The sequence below is a fragment of the Marmota flaviventris genome, chromosome 14, assembly GCF_047511675.1.
Source record: "Marmota flaviventris isolate mMarFla1 chromosome 14, mMarFla1.hap1, whole genome shotgun sequence".
NCBI classification, from domain to species: domain Eukaryota; kingdom Metazoa; phylum Chordata; class Mammalia; order Rodentia; family Sciuridae; genus Marmota; species Marmota flaviventris.
The window spans coordinates 94,106,980-94,122,968 of NC_092511.1; the positions used below are offsets into that span (position 1 = coordinate 94,106,980).

A 15,989-nucleotide genomic window follows, 5' to 3' on the forward strand; every position below is an offset into this window, starting at 1 on the left:
GCTGACATCACTGTGGACACTTTCTGACCCCGGTCACCTGTGCTGATTGTCCCCACACAGTCACATGCCACTGGTGGATCAGGTACCTGGTTGTTGTGGTCTGTGAACCTCAGGCAGAGTCCTTAGTGACCAGGAAATCCATGCCCAATCCAGGGCCAGAACATCTGGGCACAGGAAGGTCCTACCTAGGGCAGAGGTCATAGGTTTTACAGGTCATACCTAAATGCTGTTTTTGCTCTGCAACCAACAGGAAATTAAAAGAGCAAAAATCTACTGTCTCTCCGTTCCTGCCTTCCGGTTTTTACCTCATTACAATTCAAAGAGTCAAATACAGTGTCCTTCCCTGAGTTGCAGGGGTCAAGGACCACGTGAGCCATTGCTACAGAGGGAGAGGAGAGAAGGCAGATAACTCTGAAGTGATATGGATCTTCCTGTCCTCATGAAGGCAGACGACCTTTGTGTGCTGTGACCTCTGAGTGCTGTTACCGCTGTCTGCTGAGCCCAGTAACGTGGGCTTGCTTTTAGCATGCCAACCCACCCAAAACCAAACAAAAGCAAAAACCCAGCAACAACTAAAAGCCCGTAATTCATATTCTTAGCCCAGGCTTGCAGGCAAAAGGTAGACTGGATGTGAGCCTTTCAGGAGTTCAATAACCCACAGACTTCATTTAGCTGGATCCCACCATGTGTCTGTCTGATCATTGGCTCTATCAGAATGCCCTGTTCTAGAAAAATAGGTATTAATTTCCTCCTCTTTGTCCTGCTGTCTCCCCAGGTTGGTTGACAATTTCTGCATCTGTGAAGGGTACAGTGTGCCTTGCTGTCTCATGTATGAGATTTATGTGGAGACCTGTGGGCAAAGTTCTCAGAACCAAGTCAACCCAGCAATGTTTGGGAAGGTAAGTTATGAAAAGCTAGCAAGACTATTTTCACTGAGAACACAAGCAAGTGACAGTCCAGTGTTGTTCACCAGCCCCCCCCCCCCAAACCCCCAGTACTGAAGATTGAGCCCAGGGGATGCTCTACCAATGAGCTACATCCCCAGCCCTTTTCATTTTTATTTTTTATTTTTTTTAATATTTATTTTTTAGTTATAGAAGACACATACTTTTATTTTATTTATTCATTTTTATGTGGTGCTGAGGATCGAACCCAGGGCCTCGCACGTGTGAGGCGAGCGCTCTATCGCTGAGCCATAACCCCAGCCCCCTTCATTTTTATTTTTGAGGCAGGGTCTCACTAGAGTATCCTGGCTGGTCTTGAACTTGTGATTCGTCTGCCTCTGCCTCTGGAATTGCTGAGGTTACAGGTGTGCGCCACCATGCCAAGCTAAGGAGGAAGCTGTTGGGTGATTTCATTATAGTATGTACTTATATAAGCTAAGACAGTGGCAGTGTCACTAGGTAGTACAAACTTATGGAGCCACTGTCATAAATGCAGCCTGTCGGCATCTAAGACGCCATCATGTGGTACATGACTACGCTGGAAAAATTTCTGGAATGTATTTGGGGCTAGTGGGTATAGCTGGCTTCATTGTAGGAAGCCCTCACTGGACAGAGACATCAAACTGTGTGAGGGGACAGCACAATTCTATAAAGGGGCAAGGGTTCTTCCACTGGACAGACATGGCCCACGTCAGATTTGCAGCTTGGCAGGCAGAATACATGCTGATGAAAATCTCTGCCTCTCCTTGCCAGGTGCCTTCGTGCAGTTTACAACCTACACATCCACACCACTTTGGGTGGCCCTGTAGCTTGAGCTTAAATAATTTGAGTGAAAAGGAGCTTGCTTACTGGGTCATAGAGATGCCAACTCATTTTCCTCCTTTCCTCCCTCCCACCCTCTTCTCTTTATTTCTTCCCCTTTTTTAGTGATCTTCAAGGGGACAGAATTGAATGGTTCGTGAAATACTTTCATCCCTAATGCATGCATGGCCTGATTTGTTAAAAAGAACTTGTCTAGATAAGAAAACTAGATAAAAAGACAAAAAGAACAAGGTAAAGATTGAAAAAAAAGAACTAGACACAGATAAAAGAACTAGATAAGTTATTTTTAACAATGTGGGAAACATCTGTGAACCCACTACCCAAAATGAACAGTATCACTAGTTCCCCCCGCCCCCATCCTATCACCCTGGCTTCTCCACTGGTGGGAACCCTAACCCTAGTCATCATCATCTTGCCTTTATCAAAAAAAGTTTTAGGGAACCAAAGGTGTAGCTTAGTGGGAGAGGGTGTGCTTAGCCTGGGGTTCAATCCCCGGCACCAAAGAAGTCAAGAGTTGTAGTGCATTTATATGTATTAGTAAAAGCCTGTTTTTCATTATTGTCATTTAGCTTTGTTAAAAGGAGTATTGTCTGAAATCTTTGGAAAAAAATTTCATTTCTAAGTTTATTTGACTGTTGGGAAACATTTCACAGTTTACACATCCACTCTCCCATGGATCATGGATTTGCGTTTGGGCTTTTTCCAGATGTTGCCATTGTGAACACTCATGTATCTGTGTCCTGGTGTGCATGTGAAGATTTTTTCTTGAACATGTGTGTATAGGAGAGAACTAACAGAGTCACAGAGTGTTCAGTTGAGTGATATCAGGGCTCAAGGTGGTTGCTCCAAGTGGCTTCCCATCAGCAAAAAATCCCGTGGATTCCGGTTTTGTTTTTGAAATATTGAAATATGTAGATCCGTTCTTCCAACTCAGGTCTTCATCCCTGAAACTTCTGATCGCTGGAAGTTCTTGTGATAATCACAGGATACGTGGTGGAATCTTCTAATATGACTTCATCAAGGGCCTTGCTGAAGTATCTGAAATGACTATTCACATCTCCCTGTCTTCCCTCCCCTACTGTGAACATTCTGGGCTCCCAAACCTTCACCTCCCTGCCCACGCACTTCATCATGATTTCAACTTCTTGATGCTCCTCTTAAAAATGGCCCCAAGGGTAAGAGCAGAGCCCAGGTGTGCTTGGAAGACAGCAGCACTAACTCTTTCTTTTCTTTTGGAGCAGGGAGCTTCTCTTGGCCTTTGTCCTACCGTGTCATTTTGTGTGTTTTGCTTTAAGCTTGTGGTCAACGAAAATAACTCAAGTATTTTTTTTTTTTTTCACATGAATTGAAATGAAACTAGGCCTCCCCAAACTGCTTTGTAAACTGTGAAATACTCTACGTAAGTATAAAAGAATGTTGTTGTTGTGAGCCGATTGTTATCATGGTGCAGTTAACTATTTGGACCCAGGAGCTGCCACTTCTTGCAGTTCGCCTCTCCCCGTTTGGACCTGCAGCTCTGCTTGGCACCATCTTCTGGAATCCCAGGGAGGTTGTCCAGCCTTCTCCACCTGGTGGAATTCACGTGTTTATAAGCAGATCTGTTTGTCACTCTCAGTGAGGCTTTCCACCCAGCCCGGAATTCCTCAGCCCACGTTCTGCCGTTTCATCACTCAGAATATTAGGTGACTTCATCAAGGGCCTTGCTGAGTTTGGGGCAGCCTGGCACCACAGCCTTTTCTTATCTACCCACCTGCCAGCCTTATTAGAGGGAAGGGAAGTGGGTGACTTCAGGTGGTCATGTTTTGGCTATATATGATCCCTGCTTCCTTTTCCAAGGTTGCAAAACTTCTTTTCCCGTATCTTTTAAAGATCTGGTTACAAGGTTGTTTCACTTTTAGAGCAAAAACTCTTTTCTCCATATTTTTGTAAGATCTTGGAGCTAGGGGTGAAGCTTCAAACGGCAGAGTATTTATTATTTTGCACTTTTCATCCTAATACCTCCCTTAGAATGCATTCCCTGAAACACCAAGGTGCTAACTTTTAAGCTCTGATTAGCAATTGGCCGGGTCTAGTTGAGCCAGTTCTGGGAGAGACCCTGGGCTGCCAAGTCTGTGACTAAATGGAGAAGGGAAGGGAAGGGGAAAAGGATATGATCCCAAAGCATGTTTACAAGAGAAACAACAAAGTACCCAATTCTCACTTCCTCCCTCCTCCCCTGGGAATGGCGTTGATTCCACAGCCGGTTCCTGCACAGATGTCGGAATGCTGCAGTTTTTGGCAGCATGGGGCAAGTGATGGGTGATGCCTGTTCCCAGTGCAAGTGATGTCTTCCATGGGTTAGGGAGCTTCCGGAGGGCTGGCTTCCTCTGTTAAAATAACATTTACTGATGTTTTCTGATTAGAACAGGAATACGTCCCCTTTGCAGGAAATGGGGAAATTGAGAGTATTAAAAAGAAAATAGTAAATACTGGCTGTGACTGCACCGTCCTCCATGTGCATAGTGTGCTGGCACATGCACACGTACACACACACACACAGCAGCAGCAGGAGCAGCAGGAGCCAGGAAAATAACCACATTCATCTTCATTTCGGTTTCCCCTTGGCCCTGCTCTTGGTGGCTCTCCCCTGTCCCCAGCTGCCCTTTCCACTCATCCTTCACGGGGCAGAGGGTGGTCTTGCGCAAGAAATCCTTGACACTTTTTCCTCACTCCACCTCGTTGTGGGTGAGTAGAGTTGAAGACTTTTTCTTTCTCTCTCTCTCTCTCTCTCTCTCTCTCTCTCTCTCTCTCTCTCTCTCTCTTTTTAATTTGAGTTTTATAGCCAAATTTTAGCTAAAAGCTCAAGGAAACAGTTCCCAGAGGTGCGTCTCACTGTCTGCTGCCCTGGCATAAAGAGACAATGTGAATGGATGGACGGAGAAATCAGTGTAAGGATGGGTGGTGGGCAGATAGACAGACAGAGGATAGATAGATAGACAGACCTCTGTGAAGACATTCTCCTTCCCAGTTTGATTTTTGTCTCTTCTTGAGGCTGTGGGTCCTGCAGGGTCTCTGATTATTCCCCTACTTCCTGGCCACATTTGTCTTAAACATTTATTCAAATTTTTCTTTCTTTCTTTCTTTCTTTTTGGGGGGGTGGGTGCTGGGGACTGAACCCAGGGGTACTTAACCACTGAGCCACATCCCCAGCCCTTTTTAATATTTTATTTAGATTCAGGGTCTCCCTGAGTTGCTTAGGGCCTCACTAAGTTGCTGAGGCTGACCTTAAACTCATGATCCTCCTGCCTCAGCCTCCCAAGCTGCTGGGATTTTAGGTGTGCACCACCACACCCGGTTTCTTTTTCAATTATTTTTGTTTGAGCATGCCTTTCCAATTATTGGTAAGTTGGAGCATACCAATAACATCTATAGATAGATAGATAGCCAGCCAGCATGTAATTTTTAACAGCACCAAACCCAGAATCAAATTTCTTAGGTTATAACCCTGGGCAAGTTATTAAGCCACATTGTGCCTCAATTTCATCATTTGTAAAATGCCAACATTAATAATAGTAAGGTTAATAATAGTATCTACCTCATGAGACTTTTTAAAGGAATGAATGAGAAAACACAGTAAAGAGAGTAAAACCGTCCCGGTGTGTCTATAGGAAGCACATGAAATGTTAGCTTCCATCACTATCATGCTTGCTTTTGCTTAAAATATCACAAATGTTGTCACATTAAACTATTTTTCAGATGCATGTTATATGGAGGCACCATAATTAATTTAACCATGTCCCTTATTGGGAATATAGGTTGTTAGTAATTTTCCCCTGTTCTAAGCAACGTAAATCATGTGTTAATTTCCCTAGGATGGATTCTCAGACATGGCCTATGGATTTGTTTCCCACAGCGAACTGTAAACAATTGTAACTAATTCAAATCCCTCATAATAGTTCATAATATTCTTATCCAAATATCTATAATATTCCTAACCTTACAAACCTATTGGGTTAAGATTATATTTAGCCATTTCTAAGTAGATATTTATTGGATTATTGCAGGCATTTAGTACTTTTCTTTTCCATGTGCTCTGGTCAGGTGTATCTTGGGTGTGTATATATTCTCACCAGATCATTTTATCTTGGATACAACTTGAGTAACCCTGAGTAACCCTTATCTCAAAATATTTGGGGCCAAAAGTGTTGTGGATTTCACATACACACATACACACACACATACATACACATACACATACTGAAATACATATGTGTGTGTGTGTGAGTGTGTGTGTATGGAATGATCTGTCTTGGGGATGGGGTCCAAGTCTAAATATGAAATTTACTTAAGCTTCATATATACCTAAAGGTAATTTAAAACAATATATTGAATGATTTTGTACATGAAATAAATTTCATGGTGTGGATTTTCCCACTTTTTTTCATGGTGTGCTCAGAGTATTTTGGAGTTTGAAACATTTCAGATTTTGGAGTTTCAAATTAGGAATGTTCAACCCATAATTGTATTTTTTTTCCTATTGATTTTGTGATGTCTATATTAAGAATATAAATTTTAAACTAAATTATGTTTTTTTTAAGTACTCACTCAAGCCTTTTTTTTTCTTTTTTCCATTTTAACTATATCTGTTCATAAAAAGAAATCACAGGACATCCTGACTTTGCAAATACTCAATAATATAAAATGTGCTGATAATTATGTTGCCAGACAATCAGGCTTTTCCCTTCAAAATACCAGATTATTTCCCAGGACCTCCCCTCTGCCTGCTTTCTAACAAATGTTTATAGCTGCCCACTCTTTGCATCTTGATTTTATTTCACAATTAGACATATGGGAAGGTTTTGAGTGATCTGCACAAGTCAGAGGAGATGAAATTGTCAGAATGTCTTAAAAACAGGAGCTTCTGACTGTTGATTCTGCATTCACAGTTGACTAACTTTGGCTTTTATCTCCTGTCATTTGTTTTTCTACTGTATATTTTGGTTCTTCCCTGAAAGAGCCTTTCCATTTTCACTCCTGGCGCAGATCCTGCCTGCCTTGATCTTTCATTTCGCCTCCTCCATACCCAGGCTTGGGTTGGCTTCCTGTAGGAAGAGCCAGACATGATGATGTTTCAGTGTTTGGGTCAAATCCTGCTCTTGGGAGCCAGTAGGAAATCCAGCAGAAGGCAGGGCTGAACGGTTACGGAGGGTTGTAGAAAAAGAGCAGAGATCAATTCTAGCCAGCTCCAAACATCATGGCTTCCCTGCTCTGTAGCTTGTCATTTCACCACAACCCAGCATGCACCTGGATACCCTGAATGTCATTAACCTCTCTGACAAGGAAACTGGGGCAGACTTTTATTGATCTCCAAGTGTGATATTTGTGCCCTCTAACATGGAGCACATCAAGACAACAGGGATGAGAAGTCCAATCCGAAGTAGTTATGGTATTAAACAGTTTAATAGCATTCTCAAAAAATAAAACCAAAAACAACCTTGAGAATGAAAAAGATTGATAACTGAATAATAAAAAGTGAAAATAACTATTACATTAGAAAAAGAGGAAAACAGTATAATTACAGCATCTCACAAGACGGTCTAACTGGGATGTGTCTGTTAAATAGTCCCATTTGCAGAGAATTTTTAATGACAAGGGGAAATGATTATCATATAGAGGGAAGAAACTAGAATGAAAAGCTATAGACACGCTAATTGTAGGAAGCCCATTATTTAACACAGAGATACATAAAATACATACACATATAAAGGCTTGGGGTGGAAAAGACTGGAAGGAATGACACTGGAGTTTGTTTTCTTATTTTATTTTTGGTGCTGGGGATGGAACCAAGGACCTCATACATGCTAAACTGTGCCATATACCGAGGTACAGCCCCTCCTTGACATCAAGATTTAAATGGCAATTTTTTTTTCTGAGAAGTGTGTATACATGTGTGTGAGTGTGTGTGTGTGTGTGTGTGTGTGTGTATGTGCATATATAGTGTACATATACACATAGGGCACTCAACCACTGAGCCACATCCCCAGCCCCATTTTGTATTATATATGAGACAGGGTCTCACTGAGTTGCTTAGCATCTCATCGTTGCTGAAGCTGGCTTTGAGCTCATGGTCCTCCTGTCTCAGCCTCCCGAGCAGCTGGGATTACAGGCATGTGCCACCGTGCCTGGCTGAGAAGTATATTTTATTTTTCAAACTTGTCTGACTTTTTTCAAATTTCATTAACATTTATTTTCCTTATAGTCAGAATAGAGGAAATATAATTTAAACATCATAAGAATCACAATTGGAAGTTTGTTTCTCAGTTTTTAAACTGAATCTTTAAATCTGGCTTCTTCTTTTAGCTCGTGCGCTTGGTTTTCCCTGATCTTGGCACTCGGAGGCTGGGCACAAGAGGAAGCGCCAGGTGGGTTTGTAATCTTTGTTTGATTTTAAATGTTAAAAGCAAGAACTTGGAAAAAATCACAAAATAAGTGACAATATGTGCAACACAGAACCATCAATGCTTGCCAAATAGTGTCCATAACTCAAATTCAGTCCTAGTGTCTGAAATTATTCAGAACCAAATACTGTTCTCTATTTTCTTAGGAATTTTGTTAAAATTCAAAGGTCACTAAGTATCTATATTTGTGTTAACAGCTTTAAATGTTTAGACATGTAAATGCCTGAATTGAAATATTTAAATAATGGCACACACAGAATAGTGGAACGGTTTTAATTACTTTTTGAACTAAAATTTCTAAGTGTTTGCCCAATCAGCATATCTGAATTCTCTTTGGGAGGCTAGGGCCCAAGGTCATAGTTTTAAGAAAGGAAATTCCAGCGTTATCTGGTGCATCATTATCACAAATGTCACTCAATGATTATTGTCATTGGTTGTTTGCTTTAAATCAAGATGGAAAATCAGTGAGAAGGGTTGGAAGCCAAGTTAGGGAAGGGCCTGCCACCCAGGGAGGAATTGAAGACAGTGGAAGGGTTTGCCAAACCTAACATTGGGCAGTAATTATCTTCAAAAACATTTTGTTTTGCTCTTCTGAGTCTGGACAAGCTGCTGCTGTTTGTTGGGCTCAGCAGAGGAGGACCTGGGCTGCAGAGGGGGAGCCTGGCTTCCTCACTGGGATTCTGAAAAGGGAGGGGGCCTTAGCAAAGCTAATGGTCAGGAGGCTGGGCCCCCCAGGGCAGCAGGAGGGCATGACTCATCCCATCGCCCTAAGATTAGATTGTGCTCAGTCACGAGAAGGCGGAGTTGGGATCCACAAACCCATTTCAAGGCTGCTGTGTATGAAGTCTGTGTGCTTCTTGACTTGGCTGATGTCCCAGTAAAGCTGCTTGTCCACCTAAGTTGGTTTCTGTCCCAATAAAGCTCCTTGTCCACCTAATGGATCTTAATTAAGGCTGAAGGACCAGTTAGCTTTTCTTAATAAGTGGAGTCCATGATGAAACCCAGGAAAGAATTGCAGGTCTTTCTTTGCTATCCCGCTCTGTGTCTTCCACAAAACCTGTCAGTAGTTTGACATAATTTTAAAGACCATTTTTGCTTTTCAGGTATCATTATAATGGAATAAACATCAAGAAAACTTCTTTCTTCTATGCCCAGTATTCATACCTGCTGGGTGAGAAAAGCTATCCCAGGTCAGTGTCTACCCTTTGGGTGCTTGGGTCCTGGGTTAGAAGCCTGGTGGCTGTTAGAAGCATTCCTGTTTTCAGTTGTGTCTAACTGGCTTGAGTCCTTCTTAAGGATGGAAACACGTCAACGCTCTAGATCAACACACCTTTGTTAGACTCTAGCGACATTATTGGCCAGATAAATCCATTTCTGTGGATTTTTAAATTTTGATTCTTGTCCCATTTACCAAAGCCATGTTTCCCTGAGTGAGTCTCTACTCTTCTGAACCTTTCTGTAAAAGGTTCTGACACAATTGGCTACTTCTTTCTGGAACCTTCCTTTAGCCCAGAGGACTCTGTGTCTTCTGATATCCAGTGACTCTTGTCTCTTAACCCCTCCCCTCCCCATTGAGTGCAGATCTACTCTGATAACCACTGTCAACCTTCCTATTGTTTGGCCCTAAGATACCTCATAACTTTTTTTTTTTTTTTTTTAATCTTTGATCTATTGGTTCCCCCAGGTTCATGACTTCTAAATCCTTATCGTTGGTCCTGACCCCTTCCACTTCCTAGGATTTTATTTCTTAGCTCTCTACCGGACTTTTCCATTTAGATGACCCACTGGAGCCTTCATCTGCAAAAAACTGAATTTATAATCTCCCTCCAAATCGCCTCTGCCACGTAACTTCCTTATTTCAATGTATGATACCAAACAGAATCTGTACCAAGGGCCACCCCAAAGACACCCTTGACTCCCTTGGGTCGCAAAGTTCTGTTAATGCTTTTTTTTTTTTTTTTCCAGTTCTCCTGATTCACTCTTTTGGGTTACTGCTCTTTCCTTTAAACCCTTGTCGTCTTGCGCTGAGATTACTGTTGGCCCTACTGATTAGAGGGTTCCTCATCCACAGATTTATCCAGCTTTAGGTGGTGTGCCGTGTGGGTAGGCCTATGATGGCTGCATCCATACCAAACGCAGACAGACATTTTTCTTGTCCCTCTTCTCTAAACAATACGGTGTAACAACTATTTACATAGCACTTGTACTAGGTATTATGACTAATCTAGAGACTATTTAAGATATAGTGAGAATGTGTATAGATTATCAGCAAATGCTACGCCATTAATATAAGAAGCTTGAGCATCTGTGGATTTTGGTATCCACGGGGCCCTTGTACCTGTGGATACTGAGAGACAGCTCTATTTCTGTGAATCCCAGGTGGCCCGGGTCTCCTCATCCTACCTTCACTCTAAACACAGCCACTGACTGATCTCCCTAAAATCCCATGTGTGCTCTCTCCTTCCCACTCACAAGCACTCAGGTGTTTCACCAGGATAAAGACCAACCCCTAGGCAGATGCCAGCACTCCACTTCCTTCCTGCTCCATTTTCCAACCATGTTGCCTGTTTCTCCCTGATATATAAACCAGAATTTCAGCCATACTCACTTTTCTCTGAATATATCAAGAAAGGCTCTGCCTTTGCTCCTGTCTTCCTGTCCTTCCCTAACGTCATTCCTTCATTTCTCTGTCTGAAGCTTCCTGAATCCCATCCACTCCTTTTGACATACCTCAGGGACACGTACTCAGTGGGACCGTCTTGAACAATGCTGCCAGCCCTAGTGCAGCCTCCTGCCCCTACTTTCCCATCCTGGTCACTGTCCATCTTCCCGACCAGCATTTCTGCTAAACTGTGCATTGGGCTTCAGTTAGCATAAACAGATGCCTGGCTGTCCAAGTAGCTGAGACAATTCCAGTTTCACTTGTAGTCCAGCATAATTGTTAATCGTGCCCCTTTCACTCGGAACTTTTCAAGTGTGGACAATAAGTTATAAAAACTGGATTGCCCCCCTTTTTATGAAGCACGCTCTGTGCAAGGCACCTGCTTTGGTGGAGAGATGAGTCCTGTAAGGACCAGACAAGGTTCCTTCTCTCTGATTGCTTAATAGGGGAGCTAAGAGGAACACTTATCTGTCATACCAAGCATAACATGACACATTTCAGAAATGGACTAAAGTCCCCATGAGAGGGAGAGCACCGATTTGGGGCAGGGGATCTTGAAGGACCTGTGAGGGAGTTGGGCCTTGAGCTGAACCATGAAGGACAGATCAGAATTTTGACAGGTGGAGTGGAAGAGCGAGACAGGAGGTCAGAGGATGCGCAGACTGGGGGAGGAAGATGAGCAAAGATGAAGGGAGGTGGATAAGCACTCGGAATCTCCTGCTGTCCAGCAATGGAGTTTAGTAGAGGGTGAACCTGGAGGGCAAGTTCCTAGGGCCTAGACTGCCGGGCCAGGAGACGAGGGTTACCGTAAGTCCTCTGGAAGCATCTCTTTGAGAAACAGGTGGAGCCATTATTGAAACCTCCACAAGGGCAGGAACCATGGAGCTTTGCTTATTTCTGTCCTGCTGTGGTGTGAATCTTTGGGTCCCTTTAAAGTTCAGGTTAAACCGATCCCCAGTGCAACCAGAGTAAGAGAGTGATTAGGCTGGGAGGGCTCCACCCTCATGAATTAAGTCGATGATGTTAATCAAAGAGGTTTCCTTGAGTGCCTGGCCCTTTGATCTCCTCTGCCATGGGAGGACACAGCATTCATCCTTTTTTGCCTTTCTGCCTTCCTCCATGTGAGGATGCAGCAACAAGGAGCCCTCTTAGGAAGCAGAGAGAGAGCCTTCACTGGACAGTGAATCCGCTGGTGCCGCCATCTTGGATTGCCCAACCTCCTGAACTGGGAGAAACAAATCTCTTTTGTTTTTGAATTACCCTGTCTAAGGTGCTTTGTTGTAGCTGCAGGGATGAAAACATATCCCCAGTTAGGGTAGGCACTGAAATATCCTCAGAAAACTGGAAATTGGAGATTAAGAAGAATAGATTAAGGAGGAGAGGGTGAAGGGCCTGGAGTTGGGCCTGGGGCTCCTGCAGTCACTCAGAAGAGCACCCACAACCAAGAAGGAGGTGGGTCAAAAGGGCCTCACAGAAGCAGAGTCCTCAGGATCTGGCCGTTGGTTGAGTCAGTGTCATGGTAGGGAGCACAGATGACTCAGCCTAATGTGCCCCACAGAGGCCTCACACACAACCTCAAATACCCCAGCTCTTCCTCCTGTATCTCTTAATCATCCCTTAGTCACACACATGGAAAAGTGACATCGACAAAAATTGAGAAGTCAGGAAAGGGAGCAGTCATGATGAGAGATTTATTTCAGCTACTGTCCCTACTCCCTCAGCGCAGAGGTCTCCTCTCCTTTGCTGACAGTGCACTCCAGAGAGGCTGAGCTGAGGTCCCAACAGCTTTACACGCCAGCACACCCCGCAGTCACTTAACTACAGACAACTTGGGGAGCCCTGCACACTTCGGGAAAACCACTGACCGGGCAGTCCTTGGTGTCCAAGGACACTGCACTGGTTTCAGACGACAGAGACACCAGGTCTTTGTGGGGGAACAAAAATAGGCATCTTCATCATGAGGGGGAAGAGGGCTACCACGGGCAAAGATAAGGATAAGAGTGACATTGACTTTCCCATGAGCTAAGCCCCAGGCTATCCTGGTACTCCCTGTTAAACAAATAGTTAATAATTGATGAACTTCAGGGTCTTGGCCAATTGAGGGATTTTTTAAAAAAACGCATTAAGATTTAAGGGTAACTTTCTGACCAATGCCACCTTTCAAGAAATGCTAAATGTATATTTTAGAAGGTAGAAACATATTAAGTGGTACATTGCTAAGAATCAGTTATAAAACTGTTGCCTACTGTGTTTTTTATATGAGGACCTGTGGGAGAAAGTCTTACAAATCAGGTCTCCAAGTGAGCGAGTTCATCTCTGTGGTTTTCTTGTAACGGAAACTCTATAACTCATCCTCCATTCATTAATTTATTCATTCAGCAAATATTTGGATTGCCCCGCACGATGAGCCAGGCCTGTTGTAGCTACTTCTGGTAAAACAGTGAAACAGGTAACCAAGACCTCTCCTCTCACTGGATTGCAGTCAGGGAGAAAGAAAATGCTGACCCCAGACAAGGGAGGTTGGGAGGGGAGTAATAGAGATCCATTGGATTAGGCGAAGGGAACCAAAGGGAAGGTTGAGGGGGCAGAATAAGGGAGACAGCAGAATTAATCGGTCCTAACTTTCCTAGTGTATTGTGTTTGAATACACGACCAGGGTAACTCCACATCATGTACAACCCCGAGAGTGGGATCCTAAATGGAATCAGTCATACTCTATGTATGTATATTTTGCCAAAATACATTCTACTGTCATGTGTAACTAAAAAGAACAAATTAAAAGAAAAAAGAAACAAGCTGTGATCTGAAGACAAAAAGTTGAAGGCATGTCACTTGAAGGGCTCACTGAGATTGTGTCATTTCAGCAGAAATGTGAATAAAGGAACCAGACAATGAAGACCTGGAGAAAAACATTCTATAAAGGGAAAAGAGCAAGTGCAAAGGGCCTGAGGTAGGGATAAGTTGAAAGATGAGATAGGAAGGCTGAAGGTGGAGCTTGGTGGATGAGTAGGAGGGTGGGAGGAGAGGACCCTAGGCAAGGAGATGAGGGAGGTAATGGAGATCAGTTAGGAGACTTTTGCCGAAGGCACGAAGAGATGGCCCATTAGATTTTTATGGAAACACTTTAATTCTCCCGAAGAGGCAGCAATAGTAGACAATGCTACATTTGGATAAGAGTTGTTCATATCAGTTGACAGCCGTACTAGTAAGCTGTGTGATCTTAGGCAAGTCATTCAACCTCTCTGTCTCAGTTTCCTCATCCATTAAACAACAATAATAATAGTATTTAGTTTGTGGAGCTCTTACAAGAGTTAATATAAGAAAAAATGCACAGAACAGCCTCGGGCACATGGAGAAACATATTACTCTTGGCTTTGAAGCATTTATTGTATCATACCTGCATGATTTTCTCAGGGTACTTGTAGATAGTTTTTATTCCAGTTACTGTGTTTTTCAGTTCGATAATTTCAACTTGGTTCTTGTGTATGACTTTTTTTTTTTTTTTGGAGCTACTTTTTAATTGGTTTCAAGAAGTTCATAATTACTTGTTGGAACATCTTTATGATGCTTGACATTCCTGTCAGGTAATCCCAACATCTGATTTGCCTTGGTATTGTCATCTGTTGACAGTCCTTTGTCATTAATTGTGGGTTGCCTGGCTCTTGAGATTGTGGGCAGGTTCTGTTGTCTCCTGGGCATTGTGGCTGTGATATAGAACATTCCTGATCCTGTGAAACCCTCTCCTGTAGGTAGAAGGCAGCCTCCTTGGTTAGGTTTAGCAGGGAGCTTCCGGCCTGCTTTGTGGGCTGTGGTTCCAATGACAGTTCAGTCTTAGGAGTCCTCGCGTGCTCCTCTGCTGCTTTTTTCTTCTGGTGCTGCTAGAACTTCTGAGCCGTCCCCGTCTATGCCACCTGTAGGGGCTGAACCCACATCCATGGGTCACGGTCTGTGGGAGTGGGGAGAGCCAGAGTCAGAGGGCTCCTTGTGCCCCTTGTGGGATGGAGACACACACAGGTCCTGCTGAGCCTGCACTTCCAGTGCTCAAGTGTGTGGTGGGCGTTTGATTGGCCCAGGGCTGCACTGGGGTCCATGCAGATGGGTCAGTGCCCTGGGCATGGGTACGTGTGGAGTGGGCAGCCCACCGGGACTTTGAAGCTGCCGCTGTGGGCAGAGTGAGCCACCAGCCCATGCCCTGGTTGCAGAGGGGGGGTTGCAGCCCCCTCTAGGCCTCTGCTGGGCTCCCCTCCTCTCCCCTAGTCCTTGGAGCAGAGGGTGAAGGCTCTCCTTGGGATTTGTTTCTATGCTCGTTGGCCATGTTGGGTTGTGGATTCCTCCAGGGCCCAGCCCAGGAGCATGTGGGAGTTAGAAGGAAAACCCAGGCAACTTACCATAACTGCCACTTTCTATTCCACCTTCTTTTTTTTCCAGCTTTTGGAATTCTTTCATCATCATCTTTTGGATAATTTCCAGGTTGTTGGCTGCATTAGAGGACAGAAGCAGGAAAAAGCAAATCTATAGTATCTCGGAATCTTTGATAGAAATCTTTGATAATACCATCTTTGATAGGAACTATGTCAGATACTTCTTGAAAGCAAAATATATACACATATATTTATATTTATGTAAACAATTTGTGACTAGTGAGTGGAATGCTAGTAATTGTACGGTTGCTCCTAATAAATTAAAACATGATGAGTTAAAATTGATGGAGACTTCAGTGGTGTACAACAGTGGTGTAGGCATAGACCATTCCTCTCTTTCCCTCCGTGCTAAAAGAAACTCTAAATCCTGGAGCTAATGTAAGAGGCAGCCGAAGGGAAACCCAGACAGGTAAAGTGAGTGCCCTGGGACCCAGGACGGTGCGCTCAGCACAGTGGCAGGGCACCTTGCCCTCCTCCTATGCTCCCATACCCAGACCAGTGTCTCCCAGCCCCAGCCTAGACAGCAAAGTCAGCTCAGGTGCACTCATTCTTCCTCGAGCTCCTCTAACTATCAGGCAAAAAGTGGGGTGGAGGTAAGTTTTAATGGAGAATCCTGCAAAGATAAACTGCCAGGGGAAGGAACGCTCTCCTTCCTCCATGAGTGTGAGGCATCCTTTTCCCACCAAAAGATACTGAGGAATGT

The 15,989-nt window shown here is 43.7% G+C and overlaps 1 protein-coding gene across 1 annotated transcript in view; it reads left to right on the plus strand.

Moving 5' to 3' along the window:
• The first annotated feature begins 788 nt into the window (after positions 1-788).
• Rfx8 (regulatory factor X8) overlaps positions 789-15,989 on the plus strand; it is a 66,498-nt gene continuing 51,297 nt past the window's right edge. Inside the window, exons 1-3 of the mRNA XM_071601297.1 lie at positions 789-899; positions 8,106-8,167; positions 9,307-9,397. Of these exons, the coding sequence (XP_071457398.1) occupies positions 828-899; positions 8,106-8,167; positions 9,307-9,397 (225 nt within the window). The 5' untranslated portion in view covers positions 789-827. The remainder of the gene's footprint in view (positions 900-8,105; positions 8,168-9,306; positions 9,398-15,989) is intronic.